Genomic DNA, 22,071 nt, shown 5'->3' on the forward strand with positions numbered 1-22,071 from the left:
TTAATTTCATATAAAAAAAAAAAGCAACATTATTTTACTAAAAATAATGTTTTGAGAGGAATTAATTTTTAAGATATGATTAGAAATAGATTAAGTTTCAGTTATTTCACATTTGTAAATGTATAAAAAAGTAAATATAGATTTCCCACAATAAGGAACTACTTACTTGTACATGTGGTTATGCACGTATGCTACTTGAATAAACAATCACATTTCATGTTGGTGTGAATGTGTATGCTAAAATGAATACTCACTTTTGCACAGTCAAAAAAGGAAATACGAAATTATGCAACGTGTTATGAGAATCCGTGTAGGTCATACTTGTAAATCTAATTTTCTTTTTCAAAATTTTTACGTTTTAGAATATTTATGCACACTCCTTACTGAGTCAGTTTTTGTCATTATTTAGATTAATGCTAAATATGCAACAGGGATAAAACTTTTTAAAAAAAAAAAAAAAAAAAAAAAAAAAAATTCTGGAGACACGTGACATATATTTTTGCGTTAACTTTTTTTTTTTTTTTATTCCTTTTATATTAAAGGAGAAACTAGGGGGAATTTAAAAAAGAAACGGAAAAAAATTGAAAGAAGAAAAAAAAAGAAAAGATAGAATAAGACCAAGTAAGATACGAAAAAAAGACGAAAGGTTTATAAGATTACACCAGATAGATATAACCATCCGCACCCTTCTGTGTTCCTCTATTCCATTTTGTCACAACGCTTCCTGCTTCCATCTGCACCATTAACGTAACATCTGTTTATATTTATCTTTTTCGAGATAAAACATGAGAATTACATTTCTGTGTTCACTAAGTTTGATATTCCTTGCAACGAATAATGTACTATGCAGCAAAAAAAAAGGAAAATTACTTGGAAGCACATCAAAGAATAGCAACTTAGTTGAATGCCTTTCGTTTTTAGCAAAAGATAAGTATAAAGATCTGTTGTTAGAAGTGGACAGTGGCATGTTTAATAAAATAAAAAATAAAGAATTGGTTACAAAGAAAAATTTAACAGAAACTTTTAAATTATTAGATAAAAAATATAAAGAAATTGATGATGAAACTAAAAAAAGAGCAATTGCAGATATCATAGTTGACATTAAAGAAGCTTTGCAAAATAATTTTCATGAAATAGATAATAATTATAATGAACACAATGAGAACACGAAAGAATTAAATAAAAGTAACTTTTTATTAAAATTGGAAAATACTTACATTAAAAGAGATTTAGCAAATTTTAAAAAAATATCTGAAGATATATCTAAGAGAAAATCATATTTGGAAAAAAAATTCGAATTATGTGGTATATCTAGCGAAAAGTTTTTATATGGGGCACCGGGGAAAATTAATTTGTCAGACAGTAGTATAAAAGAAATAGATAATCCACTAATTATAAGAATCAATAATAAAACTATTAGCGATGAGGAATTTGTTTCGTATAATAGTTCATATGAATCGCTTAAATTTAATAAGTTATTGGATCTATACAAACCTGTTCTTGATTTCAACTTAGAGTTGTTAGAAAATGCCCTCAAATATGAATTGAAAATATATGAAGAATCAAAAAAGGAATTCTTTTACCTTATTCGAGACAGTTACAAAAATTATGGAGAAATAAAAAAGTTTATCTTAACCATCCCAATGAGCACACTACCAGAAGCAAAACCTAATGATGAAATGAAAAAAGAAATAACAGATTATAACAAAATTATTAGCTATTCTGGTGGTGAATTGGAAAAAGCGAAGAAATCAACTGATAAGTACATACTTGGTAGATATGCAAAAGATCCCGTGCGAATTCAACCAAAAAGATTTAAAAGAATTGTAAAAATTCCTGTAAAAAAAAAAAAAAGTGGTGTAAATGATAAAGTTCAAATTAAGGTCAAATCACCTGTGAAAGTTGGTCAATTATTTCTAAAAAGAAATGACAATTTTGACCAAGGCCAAAATAAAAATATATGTGAATATCATATATTTTTAAACAAAATTACACACGAAGGCAATGGATTAAACACAGACACAGGTGCAGATACGGATACAACATACACATCAGAGGAACACATAACGGTATCCAGTCCCCTAACACAAAAGAACAATATTTTAAAAAAAATAACAATTAGAAAACTTTTACATAAAGAACCCAAAAGAGAAGAAGTGAAAAATGGTGAAGTGATACCAAAAAGTGAACAAGTGCTAAAAGATTCACAGCTAGCTCCTGGAGAACAAATTGCACAAGCATGTCCAGAATGTTCACAATCAATGAGTGATGGATTTTTTTATGCTGTTCCTTTAATTCATTTTAATTATCCAACAGGTAGTATGTGTTGTATACCTTGTTCCAATTATGATAAAAATTTATGTGATAAATGTGGATACAAGAAAAATTTTATCAATCTGAATTATGGAAACAATTGTCTTGTTTGTGCGCCAGTTAATACCCTCAATAATAATTGTTTTGATGACGTAAATAATATGAACGGTGCAAATCAAGAAATTTCAGTAAAACAACCAGAATTTATTGTACACTCAGTACATAACAAAAATTTTATGCACAACAATGTATGTAACAATTGTAATTCCAATGAAAAATCATTCACCATTTTTCGAAAAAATTCCATTTGTCCATATTGTAAATTTAGGATACCATGTAAGGAACAGGAGGGAAGTCATACCCAAACGTCAAATTCGTGTTTATCTACATCTGCGCAGAATGGGTTCTCCGGACAAGCCATGTCAAAATTTAATATTCTTGAATTTAATGATGAAAGTTTGAACAAGGGAATAAATGAAGGCAATGAAAATAATGAGGGTAATGAAAATAATGAGAGTAATGAAAATGAGGATAAAGTGACTGCTGGGGAGAAAATCGATCGTGGTGAGCAACCTGAGCAAGCACAAAAAGATGATGAAGAGATAGAAACAAAAAAGAATAATGAGAATACATTCAATATAGATGCTTCTATAAATGAGTATGATGAAGAAAGCAACATAAAACACAGTCGTGTGGTCCCCATAAGTAGTGAATTTTTTGATGAAAGGAATTTAAGAAAGGGAGATGAATCCAGTGATGAAGAGGACGATGAAGAAAAGGAGCAAGAAGAGGATTTGGAGCTGATGGAGGAGGGGAAAAAGACAGAAGAAGGAAAAGAAAAGAGTGCTCACAAGGAAAAGCAAAAGACAACTAGTAAAGAAGGAGGATATAACAACAGGTATGATAAGAATAGATACGAAATGAGTAAAGATAAAGTGAAAGATGCTGAAAATGAGGTAGAAAAAAGTAAAAGAGACAAAGAACGAAAAGACCAAATCGAAATTAGAGGTGAAGAAGGAGAAGAAGATTATAATGTCCTCTTAGATGATTCATTTATATATGAATTTAATGAAATGATAAAGAACGATAAACATATGAATTATTTTAAAGAGTTGTATTACAGCACTGTTCATAATAAAGATTCAGATGAGAATAAAAAAGATGAAAAAAGTTTTCTTTTAAATTTGCAATTTGTATACAAAACTACATATTTTACAAGAAAAAAAACACAAGTAAATGCTTTTTTAAAAACACCTACTTTGGATGTTACATATAATAAGGAGAAAATTCTTTATTTGTTTAAAAATTTATTTATTAAAATATTCAAAGATGTGGATTATAAAATTAAAGAATCATTAGTACAAATGATCCCTGTAGTGGAAAATGATGATGAAATGGAGCCTGATATTACCGGATTCGAAATGGATTTTGGGAAAGTTAAACCTCATTATGCTGGATCCATAAACATGTTTAGACACTCCGTTTTTGATATACATAATATGACCATTTATTTTATAGGACCAGATGAAAAGTATATTCTATTGGAAGATATCATAAGAAAAATACATGAGGAAAGGGATGCCGATTCTGATGATTATTTTGTAAGATCTCATCAGACGGAGGAAACGAAGGAGGAACTTTCATCAGATGAAACGCAGGACGGGGATGCAGATGATAATGAAAGTTTTTTCAAAATGTACAGAGAGAGTGATGGTGTACATGTTGAAGGAGAATTGGCAGAGCAGTTGAAGCAGACAGAAGAGGAGAAGCAGACAGAAGAGAAGAAGCAAACAGAAGAGAAGAAGCAGACAGAAGAGAAGAAGCAAACAGAAGAGAAGAAGCAGACAGAAGAGAAGAAGCAAACAGAAGAGAAGAAGCAGACAGAAGAGAAGAAGCAAACAGAAGAGAAGAAGCAGACAGAAGAGGAGAAGCAGATAGAAGAGAAGAAACAGACAGAAGAGGAGAAGCAGATAGAAGAGAAGAAACAGACAGAAGAGGAGAAACTGACAGAAGTGGAGAACCTGACAGAAGAGCCGAAAAAGACTAAGCACAAATCGGATAAGTCGAAAAAAAAGTCATATAAACTGAAACAGAAAATGGAGGAAACGAAGGATAAGGAAGAGAGGCAAGGCGAACTTTCAAAACAAACAGACGATGTTCTAGTAGGAAAGGGAAAAAGAAAGGAAAAGGATCTGCATGCTCAGAATTTAGATTTACTGAAAATTCTATCAAGTTATGGGAATATTCTCTCAAAGGAGGATATAAGTACAATCAAAGAAAACATAAATAATATAATAGTGGATAAAAGGATAATAAACGGAGGAAATGTTACAGAAATAATAATGAAAAAAAAAGAATCAAATATGAATGGAATAGAAACAGAAAGCGAAAATAATGATGATCATTATGAATCTATCACCATTGATGGAGATAAAGGAATAGATGCAATTAACGATACAGTTAAAAAGTACATGGAAAAATATTTTAGCGCACACAATATACCAATATACTATTATGAAGATAAGCGTATCTCAAAAAATATAATTTATGTTACATCAGATATTAACTTCGATTTAGATATGCTCAAAATGAGCATTCTAGGTATTTGTAATATTACAGACAAATCTATAGATCAGTTTAATTTCGTCCTAATTCCCAAGGATGTCGAAGATTACGACGTGAATAAATTTCAGGAAATTCCATTATCCATTAAAAATATTCAAGATCTGTACAAATACAGCATATCTATAGGACGAAAAATACTTATCACATCGATTGATGAAAAAGACATGGATATTATCAAACCCAGGAGTTTTGATTACTTGTACGAGTCTAATAGTGATACCGACCGGTTATTCTTAGATCAGAAAGAAGGAGAATTTTTGAGCGTTCCTGGGGAGAGAGATTCATCGAAGGGGGATCAAATTGGCCACGAATTAGAGGATGGAAAATCTGAACAAGAAAAAACACAATTGATTGATAAACACGAATTTGACAATAGCGAAGAAAACACACTCACTGGTATGATGGAGAGTATAGAACTAGGACATGGATATACGTTAAACAAATCTAATAAGATAAAGGAAGGATTAGATTTACTTCCTCCATATAAGAATAAAGATGACGAAATAGAGTACATAAATAGAGAGATAACAATTTTGGAAGATGAAAATTTATATAGAAAAGGAAGTTATTACAACTTTTTCGAAATATATATAGATAATCCAAACAGAAAAGTGAATATTTTTAATGCACCTATATTAAAAACTTATACATTGAATTTATTCATAGTAGATATAATGAATAAAATGATACACATTCCATCAATATTTATTAATACCAATTCTTATAAAAAAGGAATATCTATATTAGATATACACACATGTTTGGATTACTATTCATTTAATAAAAAGACAAATGTCATAAGTTCTTTAATGTATGAAAAATCTCTTACGTTATATGAAGTTTTGAAGCATTTTAGAGAAATAGAAGAACATTTATTGATAAAAAATAAAAAAAATGAAGAATGTTCAGATGTAGAAAATTTAAATGATATTAAAATCCCAGAGTCTATCAATTTAATGGATTCCAGAATTACACACCTTGAAATACCAATATTTCATTTAGATGAAGAGGCACATTTTTATCATGATAAATTAACATTACTGAATGTACCAGAAAATATGACCACTTTAGAATTATGCAACTCATTAAAAAACATAATTAATACTAAATTGGTGTCTTTCAATTTAATTACACTGAAAGATTTACAACTATATACAATACGAGATAAAATATGGAAAAATGTAGAAGATAATCTACCTGTAAGTGAATTAAAATTAAATCACAATAATTTGTACACCATTTTTATTAAAAATAAATTTTTGACAAAATATAATTTCCAAATATTATCAAATTTAGAGATCGATTTAGCAGATAATAACATTTACATAAAAAAGTTAGACATTTATATGAATTACAATTTTAACCCCTATACTTTATACAATTTACCTGTACATATATCTGCAAACAATTTGAAATATCTCTTATTACAAAATACAAATGCTTTCATATCGGATTCATTTTTGAAAGAATTTTATTTTGTGTATAACAAAAGACACACCACGAAAAAATGTTGTGAATCTCCTACTTATGAATGTCATGAAGATGATGAAGTTTACATTGACAATGATGAAAAGGATAAAGGTAGTTATAAAAAAATAGCATATTTATTTCTTCTAAACATGCTAAGCAGATTTTACAAAATCAAATTTAGTGCAAGCAAAATGATGGAAAATGTCATGGCTTCATTGCTAGAATTATGTGGGAAAAGTTTAAATGAGAAAAACCCATTAGTAGAAATTAAAAAATCATCGAAAAAAATCAAAAATTTAGAATTATACGTAGGAAATAATTTGAAGAAAATATTAATAAAAAATGTTCCTTTGGAATTACTAATATGGAAATTTATTAACATTCTAATGAGGGGATCCTTTAACATCCCTGTAGAAGAAAAAGAAAAGTTATACAACTTATTTGTTATTGTAGAGAATGATAAAGACAAAATGAAAAATAATGATTATTATTTTACCTCTGTTCCAGGATATACCATAGAAGAAATGCTAAAAATTATAGGAAAAGATAACTTACTTTTGATGAAAGCTTATCCAGAACATTTACATCACATTAGAAATAGTGCTCATTTCGATTCTTATTTGATGTTCACGCTTGATTCTTTACCCTCTGTTATCGATTTTAATAATCCAGTAGGGTCCTTAAGTTTTTATGTAAATTACAAAAATGAGAAGAAAATTACACACATTATTAATGTTCCTGAAAAAATAACAACAGATAAACTGCTCAAGTCGATCCTTTTAGACATGTATTCAAAGTGGCAGAAACTTCCAAAGGATGAAAAAATTATATTCTCTCTATACAAAGACAATGACGAAATAACAGATGTGAAAAAGTATATCAATTCAGGCTCCGGTGCACAATTGCGTACATTTATTTCCTTAGGAAAAAAAAAAAATGATCATAAAAGTTCCAAAAAGAATTATGTCGATTTAGATAAAATATCCGAAGTAGAATCCATACACATTTCAGATGAAGAATTGAAGATGGCTCAGCTGTATGATAATGTGTTAAGAGAAATTTTAGTAAAAGATTATATCGATTACAATAACATTACTGTAAGTGGATACACAATTTCTATTTTTGTGTATGATGGATTTTCATACAAAGAAGTCACAATTTTTAATGTCCCTCTAAGTGCAACGAATAAAGACATTATAAACTTTTTATTAATCAAAGCGAATCATGTTAATACAAAAAAATTCGTAGACGAATTTTTACTTTTAAATGAAAAATCATTTATATTGCTTAAGACAAAACCGATAGTAGAGCAAAATGTTGTTTTTATAGGAGAATTAACAGAACTTATTAATCTAGATCGAACAAAATTATACCTTGTTCATAAGCCATTGTTTAATCATCTAGACAATATATTTAGAAATGTTGCAGGCAGAAAATATGATTTTAAATCTGAAAAAAATGCAGTTCTTAATATTAGTGATGAAAAGGGTTCCCTCACTTTTAACCTCATATTTAATAAAAATAAAAAAAAAATATTAACTGTTCATAATATTCCGTATAATATGTACATTACAGAATTTTTAAGATTTGCTGTTGGATATCAACGAAAATGGATATACAAATACATAAACTTTTACCTCATCAAAGAAAATGAAAAATATATTTTAAATGATAACAGAGATTTCATGCAATATGGTAGAACCATAAGTGAGATATTTAAAATGTGCAAGTCGGGAGATAAATGTACGTTGCATATTGAAATAATAGACCATGATTCAAGTAATAAAATGAAAAAATTGAACGTAGAAAGTAAAGACAAAAGTAGTATCATAATAAAAGAATTACGAAAAAAATTACTTTCAGAAGAAATTGATAATAAAAAATTGGATCTATCAATTGTATGTTTTGAATACAATGCAGGATTGTACGAAAAACACATATTTGGTGCATCAAGAATTTGCAACATTCCAAAAAATTACACTGTAACAGATGTGTTATCCTATGTTAAGAAAAAACTAAAAGAAGAAACAAAGATAAAAAATATAGATGACTTAGAATTAAGAGTGATTTTTAAAGAATCCTATCTGACAATACCGAATGAATTAAACATGGAATATGTGATTAATCATTATTTTATCGATACGCCATCCATCGTTTCACTATCAGAAAAAGATGAACTTTTAAATATGGTTCACTTATCTCTACACAACACAATCATAGATATAAAAAATGACACCTTTGTGAAAAAAGATATACCACTGTATATCAAAAAAGGGAACCATTTGGAAAATATAAAATTAAAAAATATCCCGTTCTCTATTACAGAAGATAATTTTATAACCTTTTTGTTGAATTATTTAACAAAAAATATGGAAGTAATTAAATTTATGGAGGACAATACTTCCATATGTATCTATCCAAATTGTGATCCTGTATATGTTCACTTGGAAAAAAGACAACTTGCATTCATCACTTCACTATCTTACCACATTGCTAAGATGAAAATTATTTACCTGACAACAGTTGAGTCATTTGAAAACTTTTACAGTCAAATGAGTCATTTTGAATTTAATTTTGAAAAGTCACAATACTTTAACGAAACGAAGAAGAATAAAAATAACAGTATCAAAGGAAATAAGAAAAAAGAAGTGTCTGATGAATTTATGAATCTTGATATGAATATTCATTTTCCAAATATATATAGAACTATTCGTGTAAAAAATTTCAACATAAACTTAGACATTAATGATTTATTAAGTAAGGTATTTCATTCTATAACAACCAGAAATTATAAGTGGAATGACATGTTTACATTGGTAGCTAATACATATAAATATAAGAATAATATTCATGAAAAATCGAAGCAAAAGAAGGTAAAAACATTTAAGGAGTATTTAGATGAAGAAGGGAAAATTACATTTATCTTTAAATCAGAATATAGTGACATATATGATTATTTAATATCCAGAATTATATATCTACCAGCTATGATCAATTATCAAACAAAATACATTTCCTTAATAACGAGTATAAGCGGATTTCATAACAATGCCACTAAACTGTATGGGTTTCCAGCTTATTTAACTCCAGCCTTTACCCTAACCATTTTGCAATATAATTTTTTTAAACTAATAGGAAAAACATATTTAGACCTCTACGGATGTTCATACGAAGATACCTATAACGAAGAAAATCTGTATGAACAACAGGTATCTATAGAATTAAAAAAGAATAATTCCATTTTGCAAGACTCATTGAAAAACGAAAATAAAAGGGAAAAAATGAGACTTATCATGGGAATAAGAAAAAAAGATAACAAGTACGTAAAAACAATCAATGATCTCACGTCCGCTGAATTAAACATAGAATGTCAAAAGTTAGAAAATGAAGAAGATATGGAAGAATGCACAGATATGCTATCATCCCTAAATACCTCATCCATATTTTGGAGAAATAGTTCCCTTGGATTTATGGCGAAATCTGTAGTCATACGAGATAATTATAACAATACATTAATGTTACCATATATAGATTTCAGAGTAAATGAAAAAACATTAATTCAAAATATTTTGTGCCATATTAATTTATCCCCATTCTTATATAAATTATTTGAATTAACACATATTGATAAGAAAGGAATTAGTTTTAAAAAAGAGCTAAAAAATAGTATACCACATATTCAATGCTTGTTATCGCATGGACTTAGTATTTATTTCGATTTACATCACAATAACAAATTAGAGAATTATTATGGGTTCCAAATAGGAGGAGTCGAATCTTTTGACATAAATCAAGTGCGTTCCTTTCAAAATTTACATGAACAACACTTTGTTGAATTTTTCCTTTACAATGCAGATGGCACTCGTGTATTTATCAAAAATGCATACAGAGATATGACTGTCTCTACACTCATTAATGAGCTCTCCAAAGCTAGACATCACATTCATGGGCTGAAGTACAACGAAATTTCTGCATTCTACAAACTCGTGTATATTCTTGAAGGCAAGGACGTTTTTGAAATTTCGCCCAGCGCATCGATAGAAGATGTGTACGACATTGTCCTGAAGCATTCAAAGTCCAATTTTATTTTAAGGATCCTAAAAAAGAAGGACACGAATAAAGTGAGTGATAAAGTTAGCGACAAAGCGAGTGACAATAACAATGACGTGAGACGTGATAGTGACAATGACAATGACGTGAGAAGTGATAATGACAATGACGTGAGAAGTGACAATGACAATGACAACATTACGGATAGCAGTAACAGCCAGCGTCTTGCAGAGATCCATGTGCCAGAAATGCATTTGAGCGCATACCCCTCGTTTGTCGATTTGAGTCAAAACAATTTCCAAGTCATTATGTACTTACAGCTAAGGCCGTTAGAAAATAACAACCTATTTAGAGACTCAACGGTGCAGAAAATAATTATCAATAATGTTCCTTCCAGCACTTTAATTTTATCGATAAAAGAATACGTCCTCACATTATTTAAAGATTATTTTGAAAGACTCGAACTTTCACAGAATTTACACACGAAATTTTATGAATTTGAAATTAACCTAGTAATTGTCAATGAAAACCATATAACGAAAAAAACACATGAACTCAATTCAAGTATTCTAAAAAATCTTACAGTGTCTAGTTTTTACAGCATCTACTACAACGCTGGATTTGTTCTACAATTAGACAAAATTAAAATATTTAAACCAAACTTTTACGATGATTTTATTAATCATTTCTCATCAGTCGTTATTGATTTTTCCTATCAATCACTCCACAATAGCTAACCTGAAGTATTAAATCCATGAACACATAATAATATGTTTATCCCTCCATTTCTAGTCTGCCTATGTGAAAAAAACAGCACATTGTCACTTTTCTTCACCACAACCCTTTTCTTGTCCTTTTAATTCCCAAAGAGTTTTTTTTTTTTTTTTTTTTTTTATATAATCTGGAATCTTCGAATAGGGAGAACTGTACTATACATTAGAGAAATCTGTACATATGTTGCCATTCTTCCAATTTCCATGGATGTGTACACGATCCAAATGTATTACTTCATTTAACTCAAAAATGAAACAGATACATCCAAAGTACCATTTCAGCTTGCATGCCCAATGATGAAGCAAGCAAGATCTGGGAAAAAAAAACATTTTATGGTAACTTTCTAAAAATAAACACTTTTTTAGAATACCATATCATATAAACCTGATTTTTTTTTTTTTTTTTTTTTTTTTAAATAAAAACACATTTCATGCAATATAATAAAAATAATCCTGTATATTTTCCATATATTAAGGGATAAATAATTCAATAGTTTTTTCAGCTATCCCCTCATTGGTTCATACAAGAATTGAAATATAACATAAAAAGGTGTAAATGTTATTAGGCGTGTTGTTCCATGAAATGAAATAAAAATTTGCCATTCCATTCTAATGCAAAAAAAAAAAAATAAAAAAAAATCCGTGTTAACCTCTTAAAGATGGTATAAAACTGTAAGCATCTCCACTGTTTCACTTACAAAACTGGTGTAATATGTGAAAAAAAAAGAAATGGAATAGATATATTTATATACTCTGCGTTAAAAAAGGAAAAAAAAAGAAAATGTCCCACATTGTTGTAACAAAACCACAATATATATATATATACACAACACAGTGTTTTTTATTTTTCCTATCTCATCTTTATAACGAAAAAAAAAAAGAAAAAAAAAAAAAAAAATGAAAAAATAATTCATTTAAAATAGAAAATACTGGAATTATAACATGCTAAAAAGAAGGGTCTTTCTCCAATTTTAGAGGTTTTAAAAAATAAAATAAAAACCTTTTTTTCTGGCCGTTCAGCAAGAGAAATACACAAACGAATGTAAATTCAATGTAACCAAATGTATTATGCATTTTCATTATTTATTGAAAAGTACGCACATTCAGCCACATCACCTAATTTATAAGGATTGCTTTTATTTCATAAATTGAAAATAAGAGTTTCAGCCGGAAATGAAATATCGCTTATTTATTTATTTTTTTTTTTTTTTTTTTTTTTTTTCAGCCAAATGATTATATAAACGCTTCATAAAATAAATAATAAAGGGTACACAGAAAAAAAAAAAAAAAAAAAAAAAAAAAAAAAAAAAAAATGTAAAAAAAAAAAAAAAAAAAAAAAAAAAAAAAAAAACATAACATGATTAAAGAAAAAAAAAAAAAAAAAAAGAAAATCTTCAATCATTTCTTTTGCCATTTTTTTCTAAACCGTTATAACGACAATTATGGTAAAAATTAAAACATATTTGCAAGACTTATTTACTAAATAGCAAAACAATGAAAAAAAAAAAAAAAAAAAAAAAAGTGGAAAGGTAAAGGAAAAAATTGTCTTTTTTTTTTTTTTTTTCTTTTTCACGTTTCTGCAGTGGAGTTTTACAAATTTTAATAGTTTCCTTGGAAGAGATTTCTTAAATATATCCGAACCTTTTACAGAAGAATACACATGTTATCCGGTTTCCTTTATTGGGAAAGATGACATGGAGAATGGAAATAAAAGTAACACCATTCATTTTTATTATTTTTTATTTTATTTTATTTTATTTTTTTTTTTTGTTCATTGTTCATGTGTAGTTAATATATGAGAAATAAATTTTAATGAAATGAGAAAAAAGGATTTTTTAGTTATCGTGAAAATAGTTAACAACACGTGGTAGTTGGAATAATTTCCTCCTCACGAGTTCATCATTTTCTTTTTTTCGAGTGAATCATATTTTACCATTTATTTTTTCCACCCAAGTTATACTACCACAAACTGCTCTTAATGCCCTAGCAAGAAGGCATATATCATGGCCAATGTTGTTTGAAGTTTCTAACCCCTACACGGTATGTTTCCTTTTTTTTTTTTTTCTTCCAAAACGTGTCTACGAAAAAATAAAAGAAAGAACATAACTGATTGTAGAACTTAAATGAACCAGCAGTTGACTTCGTTTCACATATTTGAGACAACCTTTTTTCATTGATAACTATCTTAAATATGGGACAACCAATTTTTCTGCTTAAAAATTAATAGGAGAAAAGAACACATAGTGGAGTTCTGGAATTTATTTCTGATGAGGGAACATGTCACATGCCATATTGGGTAAGACGCGGAAAAAAAAAAAAAAAAAAAGACAAGTCAGCAGACATCGAACGGAAATGGCGTGTACACTGGAATATGTATATACGAACGTACATGTGAAGATATTTATGAACATACATGTGGAGATGTGTATGAACGTGCATGTGATGATGTATACGAACAAACATGTGAATATATATATGAACGTGCATGTGATGATGTATACAAACATACATACGCTTTTACCATTTCGTGTCCATATGATATACCACACACAGATGATGCAACAGCTATGCTTGAGGGAAGGAGATATCGTTAGAGTCACAAGTGTCAGTTTACCAAAGGGCACATTTGTTAAATTAAAACCATGTTCTAAGGATTTTATGGAATTGTCTAATCATAGAGCTGTGTAAAATTATATGCACGAACACGTGTTTACCTTTGTACTTGTGAACCCTAAAATGTGTATATTATTGTACGTAGACATCTATTGGGGGATCAATGCGTAAAAGTTATTAAAACGTTATTAAAACGTTATTAAAACGTTATTAAAACGTTATTTAAGCGTTATTTAAAAGTTATTTAAAAAATATCTTAAAACGCTTCGCCTTTTTTTTTTATTTCAATCTAGACTCGAAACGGCTTTACGGAATTATGCTACTCTAACTATTGGTGACAATATCGTAATTCATTATTTGGGAAAAACTTACGAGATAAGAATTGTGGTATACTTTTATTTTTTATTTTTTTATTTTTATTTTTTTTTTTTGTCCAGCTCAGGGTTTCCTATGTATGAATTCACACACATTCATGGATTTATGTTTATTCGTTTATCTATGTGTATGTACTGAATTTTACTTTGTGCAGTTTTAACCGTTTCATTTTACACTTTCTTATGGTACACAGGATTTGAAACCCGCTTTTGCCTGCACGATTATCGAAACTGATGTTGAAGTGGAGTTTGAAGAACCCGTAGACTACTCTCAAAGTAATCACATTTGCCTGAATGTATTTTTATGTATATATTATATCTCTCCTCTCTTTTTAAAAAAATGCATACTTATATGTACATTATTTATACACTCATGTTAGGTGTCCAATATGTAGAAGATCCCCCATCCGCTGAAGAAACCGTAAGAAGAAAAACAGTGAAATGTGATCACGTGCTTGTGAATTGTATTTCTTCTGTCTACTAAAGGAATCATGAGTCACTCGTCTCTAGTGTCATTTGGAGGCTATACCAACGTGTATAAAAATATACGCATATGTATATATTTTTATACACTTACGCATGTGGAATTCATGCACATCTTTTACTGGCCGAGCACATCTGCACGAATAACACAAATAAACTCGTAAACATTTTTAGAAGTTCAAAGGAAAAGGACAAAGAACGGATGGAAAAGTTTGTAAAAGTAGTAAGAAGGATAAAGTCAAACAGAAAATTGTTGAAAATGTGGAACCATGGAAGGATAAATTAGTTGGGGGAGTCAGGGTAATTTTTTTATGCTAAAAGTGAACAATCTTTTAAAAAATGAAATCATATAAAAATGTTAATTGTGTCGAATCATATAAAAAAAAAAAAAAAAAAAAGGAAAAAAAGAAAGAAAAAAAAAAAAAAAAAAAAAAAAAAGAAAAAAAGAAAAAAAGAAAAAAAGAAAAAAAATCATTTCCTAAGACATTTTACCATTTTTTTTTTTTTTTTTTAGACCAAATGTTCCGAGTATGAAGATTTGCTAAGAAAAGGCCGTATCCCTGGAATAATCGGAAAATTCAAGGAACGAAAAACCTAAGGGATAGTAGTATGTCACCTCTAACCCGTTTTTACTATCCTATATGAATGTATGTTTTGATACTATTTGACACGTTCCCCACTCAGTTTGCAACTTCCCAATGCTTTTTTTTTTTTTTTTTTTTTTTCCCATGAACCTTTTGTTATATAAGATTAATTCAACTTTGCTAATTTTTGTAGTTTTTTTTAATTTTTTTTTTTTTTTTTTTTGTTAAATTATATTTTATGTAGCAAATAATTTGAAAAATAAAAAAAAAAAAAAAAAAACACGAAAAATGAAAAATGCCGAAACATAATAAAATATCTCCCCCCCTCAAAAAATGAAAAAATATTTTTAGTAAAAAGTAAATAATTTAAAACATCTCCCCATGAAATGTGCAATAGGAAATATCCTACTTTAATTTATGTCACATAGTTCTATATATAGAAAAGAAAAAATGTAAATAAATATATGCTCTGAAATACATTTTCACAATCTTATACAAAACACACATTATGAACATTCCTACGAACATAAATAGTGTAATGTAACAAATGGTACATGAACGGTACGAGATAAGTGTAAAAAAAAAATTTTTAAAATAACATTTGCTATTCATTCTGAATGCAAAAAGAAGGCTCCTTCTTACTTGTTTACATAATGAGCCGTTTAAATAAATTTAAGTAGATTAAAAAATATCATAAGTTGATTAAGTGGGAAGAATCAATTCAATACAGAAGCAAAAAAAGAAAAAGGAGAAATACATGTTGAACAGGTCCAAAACATTCTGAACAAGCGAATGATAAGTAAAGCTATATGCCCATACATTTCTAACGATAAAGAGATATACAGAGATCTTTATGCAAAATCCTGTAGCCAACACATCGCTATTCCCATTATACTAATCAAATATATACCACAATAAAATCAGGGAACTGTTTAAAATGAACAAAAAATGTGAAGAAATAAAATTAAACTATTATACATGTTTAAATGGTAGCAAGAGAAACCCAAGCAAGTGCAGTGATATAGAAGCCGAATTGAGGGAATGTTCCAAAACGTAATGAGAATATATATATATATATATATATATATGTGTACATAAAATAATCATTTTATATGATTAGCTTGAAAGATAAGAGACGCTTCGGCTTTTTTTTTTTTTTTTTTTTAAGCAGAAAATTAAAAAAAAAAAAAAAATAGATACATGGAGAGAGAGATCGATAGATATGAACCATCTCCCATTACTTGTCATCAACGTTTGCTTTACAAACTTATTAAACGATAGAGTCATACAGATGTTTTCTTCCCATACAAAGATTCAATAATTTTCTTTAGTGCGCAAATTTTTCTACCAACTCTTCAGCTTATAATATTTCTTTTTATTACACTTATCACAGAACCGGCGAGTCTTACTGCATAAACGAAATTAATAACCTTATGAATTGCTCCAGGTAGACTTTTGTACATTCCCTAAAAAAAAGGGGAAGCATCCAAAACAAAAATGCACATTCCTATAACTTAATAGTACACACAACACAATTATTTGAGTACACATTCTTCATTTATTTTTTTCTCTCATTTTGTAACGTAACGAATTATATACAATAGTTATTAATCCCTTTTGTTCTGCAACATTTTAATAGGCTTCCGGATCCCACAATTTGTGCTAAGGAGTTTTTTCTTTTCAGAGAATGTAACAGGCCAGATGGACCACACATGCAAATTGAAGTCACTTGAAAAGAAGCACAAAAAAAAAAAAAAAAAAAATACACACATATAAATGCATATGGCTATTTGCACATACTAGTGATTGCTCCTGCATTCATACATATATACACGATTTGCATATAAACACACGTGTACCCCCTGTTTCCCACCCATTTCCTCTAACGAATAGGACGGTAAATATGTAATCGCGAAAGAACATTTGGAAAAATACAACGTGAACAGTGCAACCATAGGACCTGTAGATGCACCAGAAAGGAACAACACCAAGACAGCAGAATTTCTAGAAAAGATGAAAGAAACTTTACACTTAAAAAATTTTAAGGAAAAATTCGTTGCATATAAATGGTGAATAGGAGGACACGCTAACACGCAACTGTGAGAAGCTCCCTTCCACAACTCTTATTTAATTTTTTTTTTTTTCACTTTTTTTTATTTATTTACTTTTTCCCTTTTTATAACCCTTTTTGAACATTTTTTTTTAAAACACACAAGGGTAAATACGGCCATTATATTTTAACCTCAGTTCTATCAATAAACGATTGCACAAATGTACGATGTATCCCATTTGATAACTTGAGCAATTAGGAACCCATGGAAATAGGTTCACAAATGAAAGCATTTTAACATTTGTTTAAATTTTAACACAAGTATGTGGTTAGGACGCGATATATATCCACCATTACAATGTGTTTTACTATTACGCAAAAATTGGGTAAATAAATAAAAAAAAAAAAAAATCTAGCGAATAAATATTTTTTATTTACACCAAGTTGTACCTTGTTGTCTAAGCAAAAATTATAATAATATGCAATGCTGTGAATATTCCTTTAATAAAATAAAAAAAAAATAAAATAATATCTCTATTTGAGGGATACCAATTTTCTCTCATGTGCCATCACCCCTTGTGAGAGCTATATATACCCTATCTAAGGCCAGGGTTATTAGCATAGTAGGCGATATATATTTATATGGGCATCACAGTCTCTGTATTCTCTGCCTCTGTAAAAATGTTCACAACTGATTAGATACATGTGTTGTGAAATGTGTGCATGTATATTCCTTGGAAACATATTCTACTTCATCAACATATACGGTCCATTTTACATCTTAAACTTTTTGCTTATTATTCCCTCAACGCCGTCTCTCTTTATGAGCGCATAATGTTCATTAAAAACTTTTGACTTCATCCAATTAACAATTTGGTATTCTGAGAATTTATTCTGCATAGCTGTTTTCATGAAAATTTGGAGGGGTAAAAAAACGTTATTGGGATTTAAAAATTCAGTTTCATTTTCTGTTCCCGATTCTGCATCATTTTGAAAATCTTTTGCAGATGCATTCTTTAAGTTTTCTCTTTGAATAGTCTGTTGAATAGTTCTTCTAACTAATTCACATAAGACTTCATGACCACCTCTAAATAGAGCCCGATATCTTGCGAATTCTTTACTTAACTGTTTTGCTACTGCGAATCTTTGACAGGATACATAGGATTCTAATAAGGTTGCAATAGCATAATCTACATCTTTAGAAACAATTTGTTGAGATAATCTCATTTTAGCATTCGCTTCTGCTATTCGAATGATGCTTTCGATATGTCTTAATGTTAATGGATATCCTCCAGATGCACTAGCTTTTTGTCGAACCCTACTATAAAAATTGGACAATTTGGCACTGATTTCTGCATAAGGTACATCTGATAAACCTGGTTTGCAATTGGTTCTTGCATAGATAATATATTTCTGTAACAAATCTTGTGGAATCGGTTCATATGCAGATGAAGAAACAATGACGTTTTTCAAATTTTCAATCCTTTTTTGGTAGTTTTGTGTATTTTCCAATTTTGGATGACTTAACTGATGATTTGTGACAACATATTCAGCTAGATAAAAATCTTCATCCACATTAGGTATATCTCTCAAAACTGTAATTAAATCGAATCTACTTAAAATGGGATCTGATAAGTCTACATTTTCTTTAAATGTTAAGGTAGGATCATATCTCCCATATATAGGATTTGCAGCAGCTATCACGGCACATCTAGCTCTTAAGGTTGTAACAATACCTGCTTTAGAAATAGAAATGGATTGTTGTTCCATGGCTTCATGTATACTAACCCTATCCTTGTCCGTCATTTTATCAAATTCATCAATGATACAAATACCTTCATCTGCCAACACTAATGCACCTCCTTCTAATGTCCATTCGTTGGTAGTGTGATCTTTTCTTACCCCAGCTGTTAAACCAACAGCTGAAGCACCTTTACCAGTAGTATAAACAGTTCTTAAATTTGTCTTATGTACATACTGTAACACTTGTGATTTTCCCAAACCTGGGTCTCCCAACAGTAGCACATTTATATCTCCTCTGATAGTATGTCCTCCTTTAAAGTTATTTAAAATATCTTTGTTTTGTATTCCGAAATTGTTAGTATCACTATTTTTTACATTATTTTTATCACCTCCTTTTTGTACACCTCCAAATAATGCATACGCAATGGATGTCTTGATATCTTTATGTCCCCAAATAGCTGGTGCAATAGATGTGATAATTCGTTCTCTTATATTAGGATCTTTTGATAATTTCAAAATATCTTTTATATCATCTTCTGTCAATTCACTAAGTTGAATATCTTCTTTTCTTTCTATATTATTTGCTTCAATTTCAGTTTGCAAAATGGGAAAACCATATTTTATATTTAGTCCAATATCGTACTTAGTTTTGTATATACCTAACACTTCTACTTCTTCTCCTGGTTTTACTTTGTCTACTAAATCCCCCGTTACTATAACTTCTCTTTGCCTTGGGGCTCTACCTGCAGGTACAGAGCTTGGTGATTCTTGTAATGTAATTTTCTGAAAATCTGTATATGCCGTTTTAACCCTATCAACTGAGAATGTAGCCGATTGGCAGTGTGGACATCTTCTAGGTAGTACTGGTTTCTTACCATCAGTAAAATAAATGGGGACTTCAGACAAGGTGGTATCACATGAATTACATTTTAAATACATGACTCTTAACTTTGGTAATACATAACCTCTCTTTATACATACACCTCTTACCTTAATTAATGTGTTCAGTTCTGTGCATCTTAAATTTCTTAACTGAGTAGAATATGGCCAATCTTTCAAAACGACTTTACATAATCTTCCCTTATACAATTTTGGAGAAATTCTATAAGCTTCTACCATTAAGCATTCGTGTAACACTTCTAATATTTGCTCTGGTTTGAACTCAATCCATTGTACTAAATTTTCACAATGAAACTGAATCATATGTTTTGCTGACACAATTAAGGTATGCTTATCATTTAGAATCATCTTTTCTATTTTATCTATATAATATTGATAAGAATTATTCATGTTATCATCTTCATTTGTCTCTGATTGGATTGACTGATCAAGGTGTATTCCCATAGAATCTTTTAAAGAAAATTTATGCAAAAAGTAACGAAAACATGTGTCTGCTGCTTGTTGATATCTTTCATCAAATATCACATCCTTTGGATTTACAGATAGGCAAATTTTTGCACTCTCCAAGTTAGACAAATCAGGAATATCTGTTTCTTCAGCTGATAAATGCATATTTTCTCTTCTCTTTGCAACTTTTTCAGCAACTTTATCAAAAATATCTTCCTCTTCATCATCTCCTTCTAATTGATCCTCTAAAGTTTTCCAAAACTTATTCTTTTCATACTTTCCTTCTTGTTTCCTTTGCATTTGTATATGTCTTTCTGCTGCTCTTCTTGCTTTCAAATTATCTTCATAATCTAATTCATCATCAATGAAATCATCATCATACTCATCATTATCCAACCCTAAATTTCTAAGCTTTTGCATTTCCTTTTTCTCATCATCTACTCCGAATATGAATCCTTCATCTTCTTCAAATAAACTCTCCCCCTCTAATTCAGCTTGTCTCTCATCTTCATTCAATCTTCCTTCATCCTCAAGAAGATCTTCCTCATCAATATCGTACTTGTTCGACTCTAAGTCTTCTTCTACCTTTTTCTTCTCCTGTATGAAGTGGTAAATAGAAAAACGAATTCATATGTCAGCCATGAACCATGAACCCAAAACAAGTCACATTTATGAAATACCATAAATTACACGACCTTGCTTACTCCAGGTTTGCAATTTTTTATGTACACCCTCTCAACGCAAGCTCGCACATGTAAAAAATGTGTCATCATATCATTCATTTAGATCCGCGTGTGTGTATTTATACAGAGGTACAAAATAATGCAAATGAAATGCATAAAAACATGTACAGTCATAAATTCCATTGTGACTGCAACTTTTCGAGATCTTCTGCATTACCTCCATTTGTGTGTGAAAAGGGACAAAAATGGAAAAGGAAAAACGAGGGGAGAGAAGGGGGGGGGGAAAAAAAAAAAAAAAAATCTAGAAACGAAAAAAGGAAAAAAAACTAGAGAAGAAAAAAGAAAACAAAATTTTTCGATTTAAAAGTGGTACAGTTTTAAAATAGGGAAAAATAAATAATTCTTCGTTTTATTTCCTACTTATGAAAGGTGTGCACTCAAAGTAATCTTGTGACACAGAATTACAAAATGAGGTCACTTTTTTACATTTTCTTTATTGTCACAAGTTCTTTATTGTAATATTCTTCTTCAGCTTCTTCTCTATTTATCTTTCCCTCTTTTACACTGCCTTGTTCTTAATTCTTTATTCGTGCATCATCACTCTGACACTTGCTTTGCGGTTTTTTGCTTTTATGCAAATTTGTGTTACTTTCCCTATTCAAAAAAGTTTTACCTTTTTTTTTTTTATCCTACCATATTATTTTTTTATTTTTTTTATTTTATTACATTTTTTTTTTCTTGCACACGCTCAAAAGTTTGTCATTCTCTGGATTGGGCACTTCAAAATTGATTTAAAACGTTTATGTGAATTGAAAGCAAAAGTGTGTAAAAAATAAGGGTAGTAAAAATGAATTTCCCCACTTTTAGTGATAAGTGATTATTTAATTATTATTTTAATATGATACATTTTATTTTCATAATGCTGAAAAATAATGATATTTACAAATGTATGCAAATAAGGAC

General features: G+C 29.3%; 4 protein-coding genes across 4 annotated transcripts; 3 read left to right on the top strand and 1 right to left on the bottom strand.

Annotated features, from left to right (window-relative positions):
* Positions 1 to 785: 785 nt before the first annotated feature.
* PGO_133070 (liver specific protein 1) lies at positions 786 to 11,195 on the top strand (the record flags this gene model as incomplete). Its single annotated transcript, XM_028689823.1, has 1 exon — positions 786 to 11,195. The coding sequence occupies one exon, from the start codon at positions 786 to 788 to the stop codon at positions 11,193 to 11,195; it is 10,410 nt and encodes a 3,469-aa protein (XP_028545624.1).
* Positions 11,196 to 12,673: 1,478 nt separating this feature from the next.
* Positions 12,674 to 15,299, top strand: PGO_133080 (ubiquitin fusion degradation protein; the record flags this gene model as incomplete). The annotated part of the gene is made up of 10 exons (XM_028689824.1): positions 12,674 to 12,676; positions 12,815 to 12,944; positions 13,186 to 13,271; positions 13,459 to 13,527; positions 13,785 to 13,915; positions 14,138 to 14,231; positions 14,413 to 14,494; positions 14,599 to 14,639; positions 14,876 to 15,001; positions 15,216 to 15,299. The coding sequence occupies 10 exons, from the start codon at positions 12,674 to 12,676 to the stop codon at positions 15,297 to 15,299; spliced, it is 846 nt and encodes a 281-aa protein (XP_028545625.1).
* A 923-nt stretch (positions 15,300 to 16,222) lies between these two features.
* PGO_133090 (hypothetical protein) lies at positions 16,223 to 17,358 on the top strand (the record flags this gene model as incomplete). Its single annotated transcript, XM_028689825.1, has 4 exons — positions 16,223 to 16,338; positions 16,679 to 16,732; positions 16,925 to 17,009; positions 17,179 to 17,358. 4 exons carry the CDS (start codon positions 16,223 to 16,225, stop codon positions 17,356 to 17,358), a joined length of 435 nt encoding a protein of 144 aa, XP_028545626.1.
* A 751-nt stretch (positions 17,359 to 18,109) lies between these two features.
* PGO_133100 (DNA replication licensing factor MCM2) lies at positions 18,110 to 21,331 on the bottom strand (the record flags this gene model as incomplete). Its single annotated transcript, XM_028689826.1, has 2 exons — positions 18,110 to 21,022; positions 21,326 to 21,331. 2 exons carry the CDS (start codon positions 21,329 to 21,331, stop codon positions 18,110 to 18,112), a joined length of 2,919 nt encoding a protein of 972 aa, XP_028545627.1.
* Between the last annotated feature and the right edge of the window lie 740 nt (positions 21,332 to 22,071).

This window comes from Plasmodium gonderi (assembly GCF_002157705.1).
Source record: "Plasmodium gonderi DNA, contig: Chr13, whole genome shotgun sequence".
NCBI lineage: Eukaryota > Apicomplexa > Aconoidasida > Haemosporida > Plasmodiidae > Plasmodium > Plasmodium gonderi.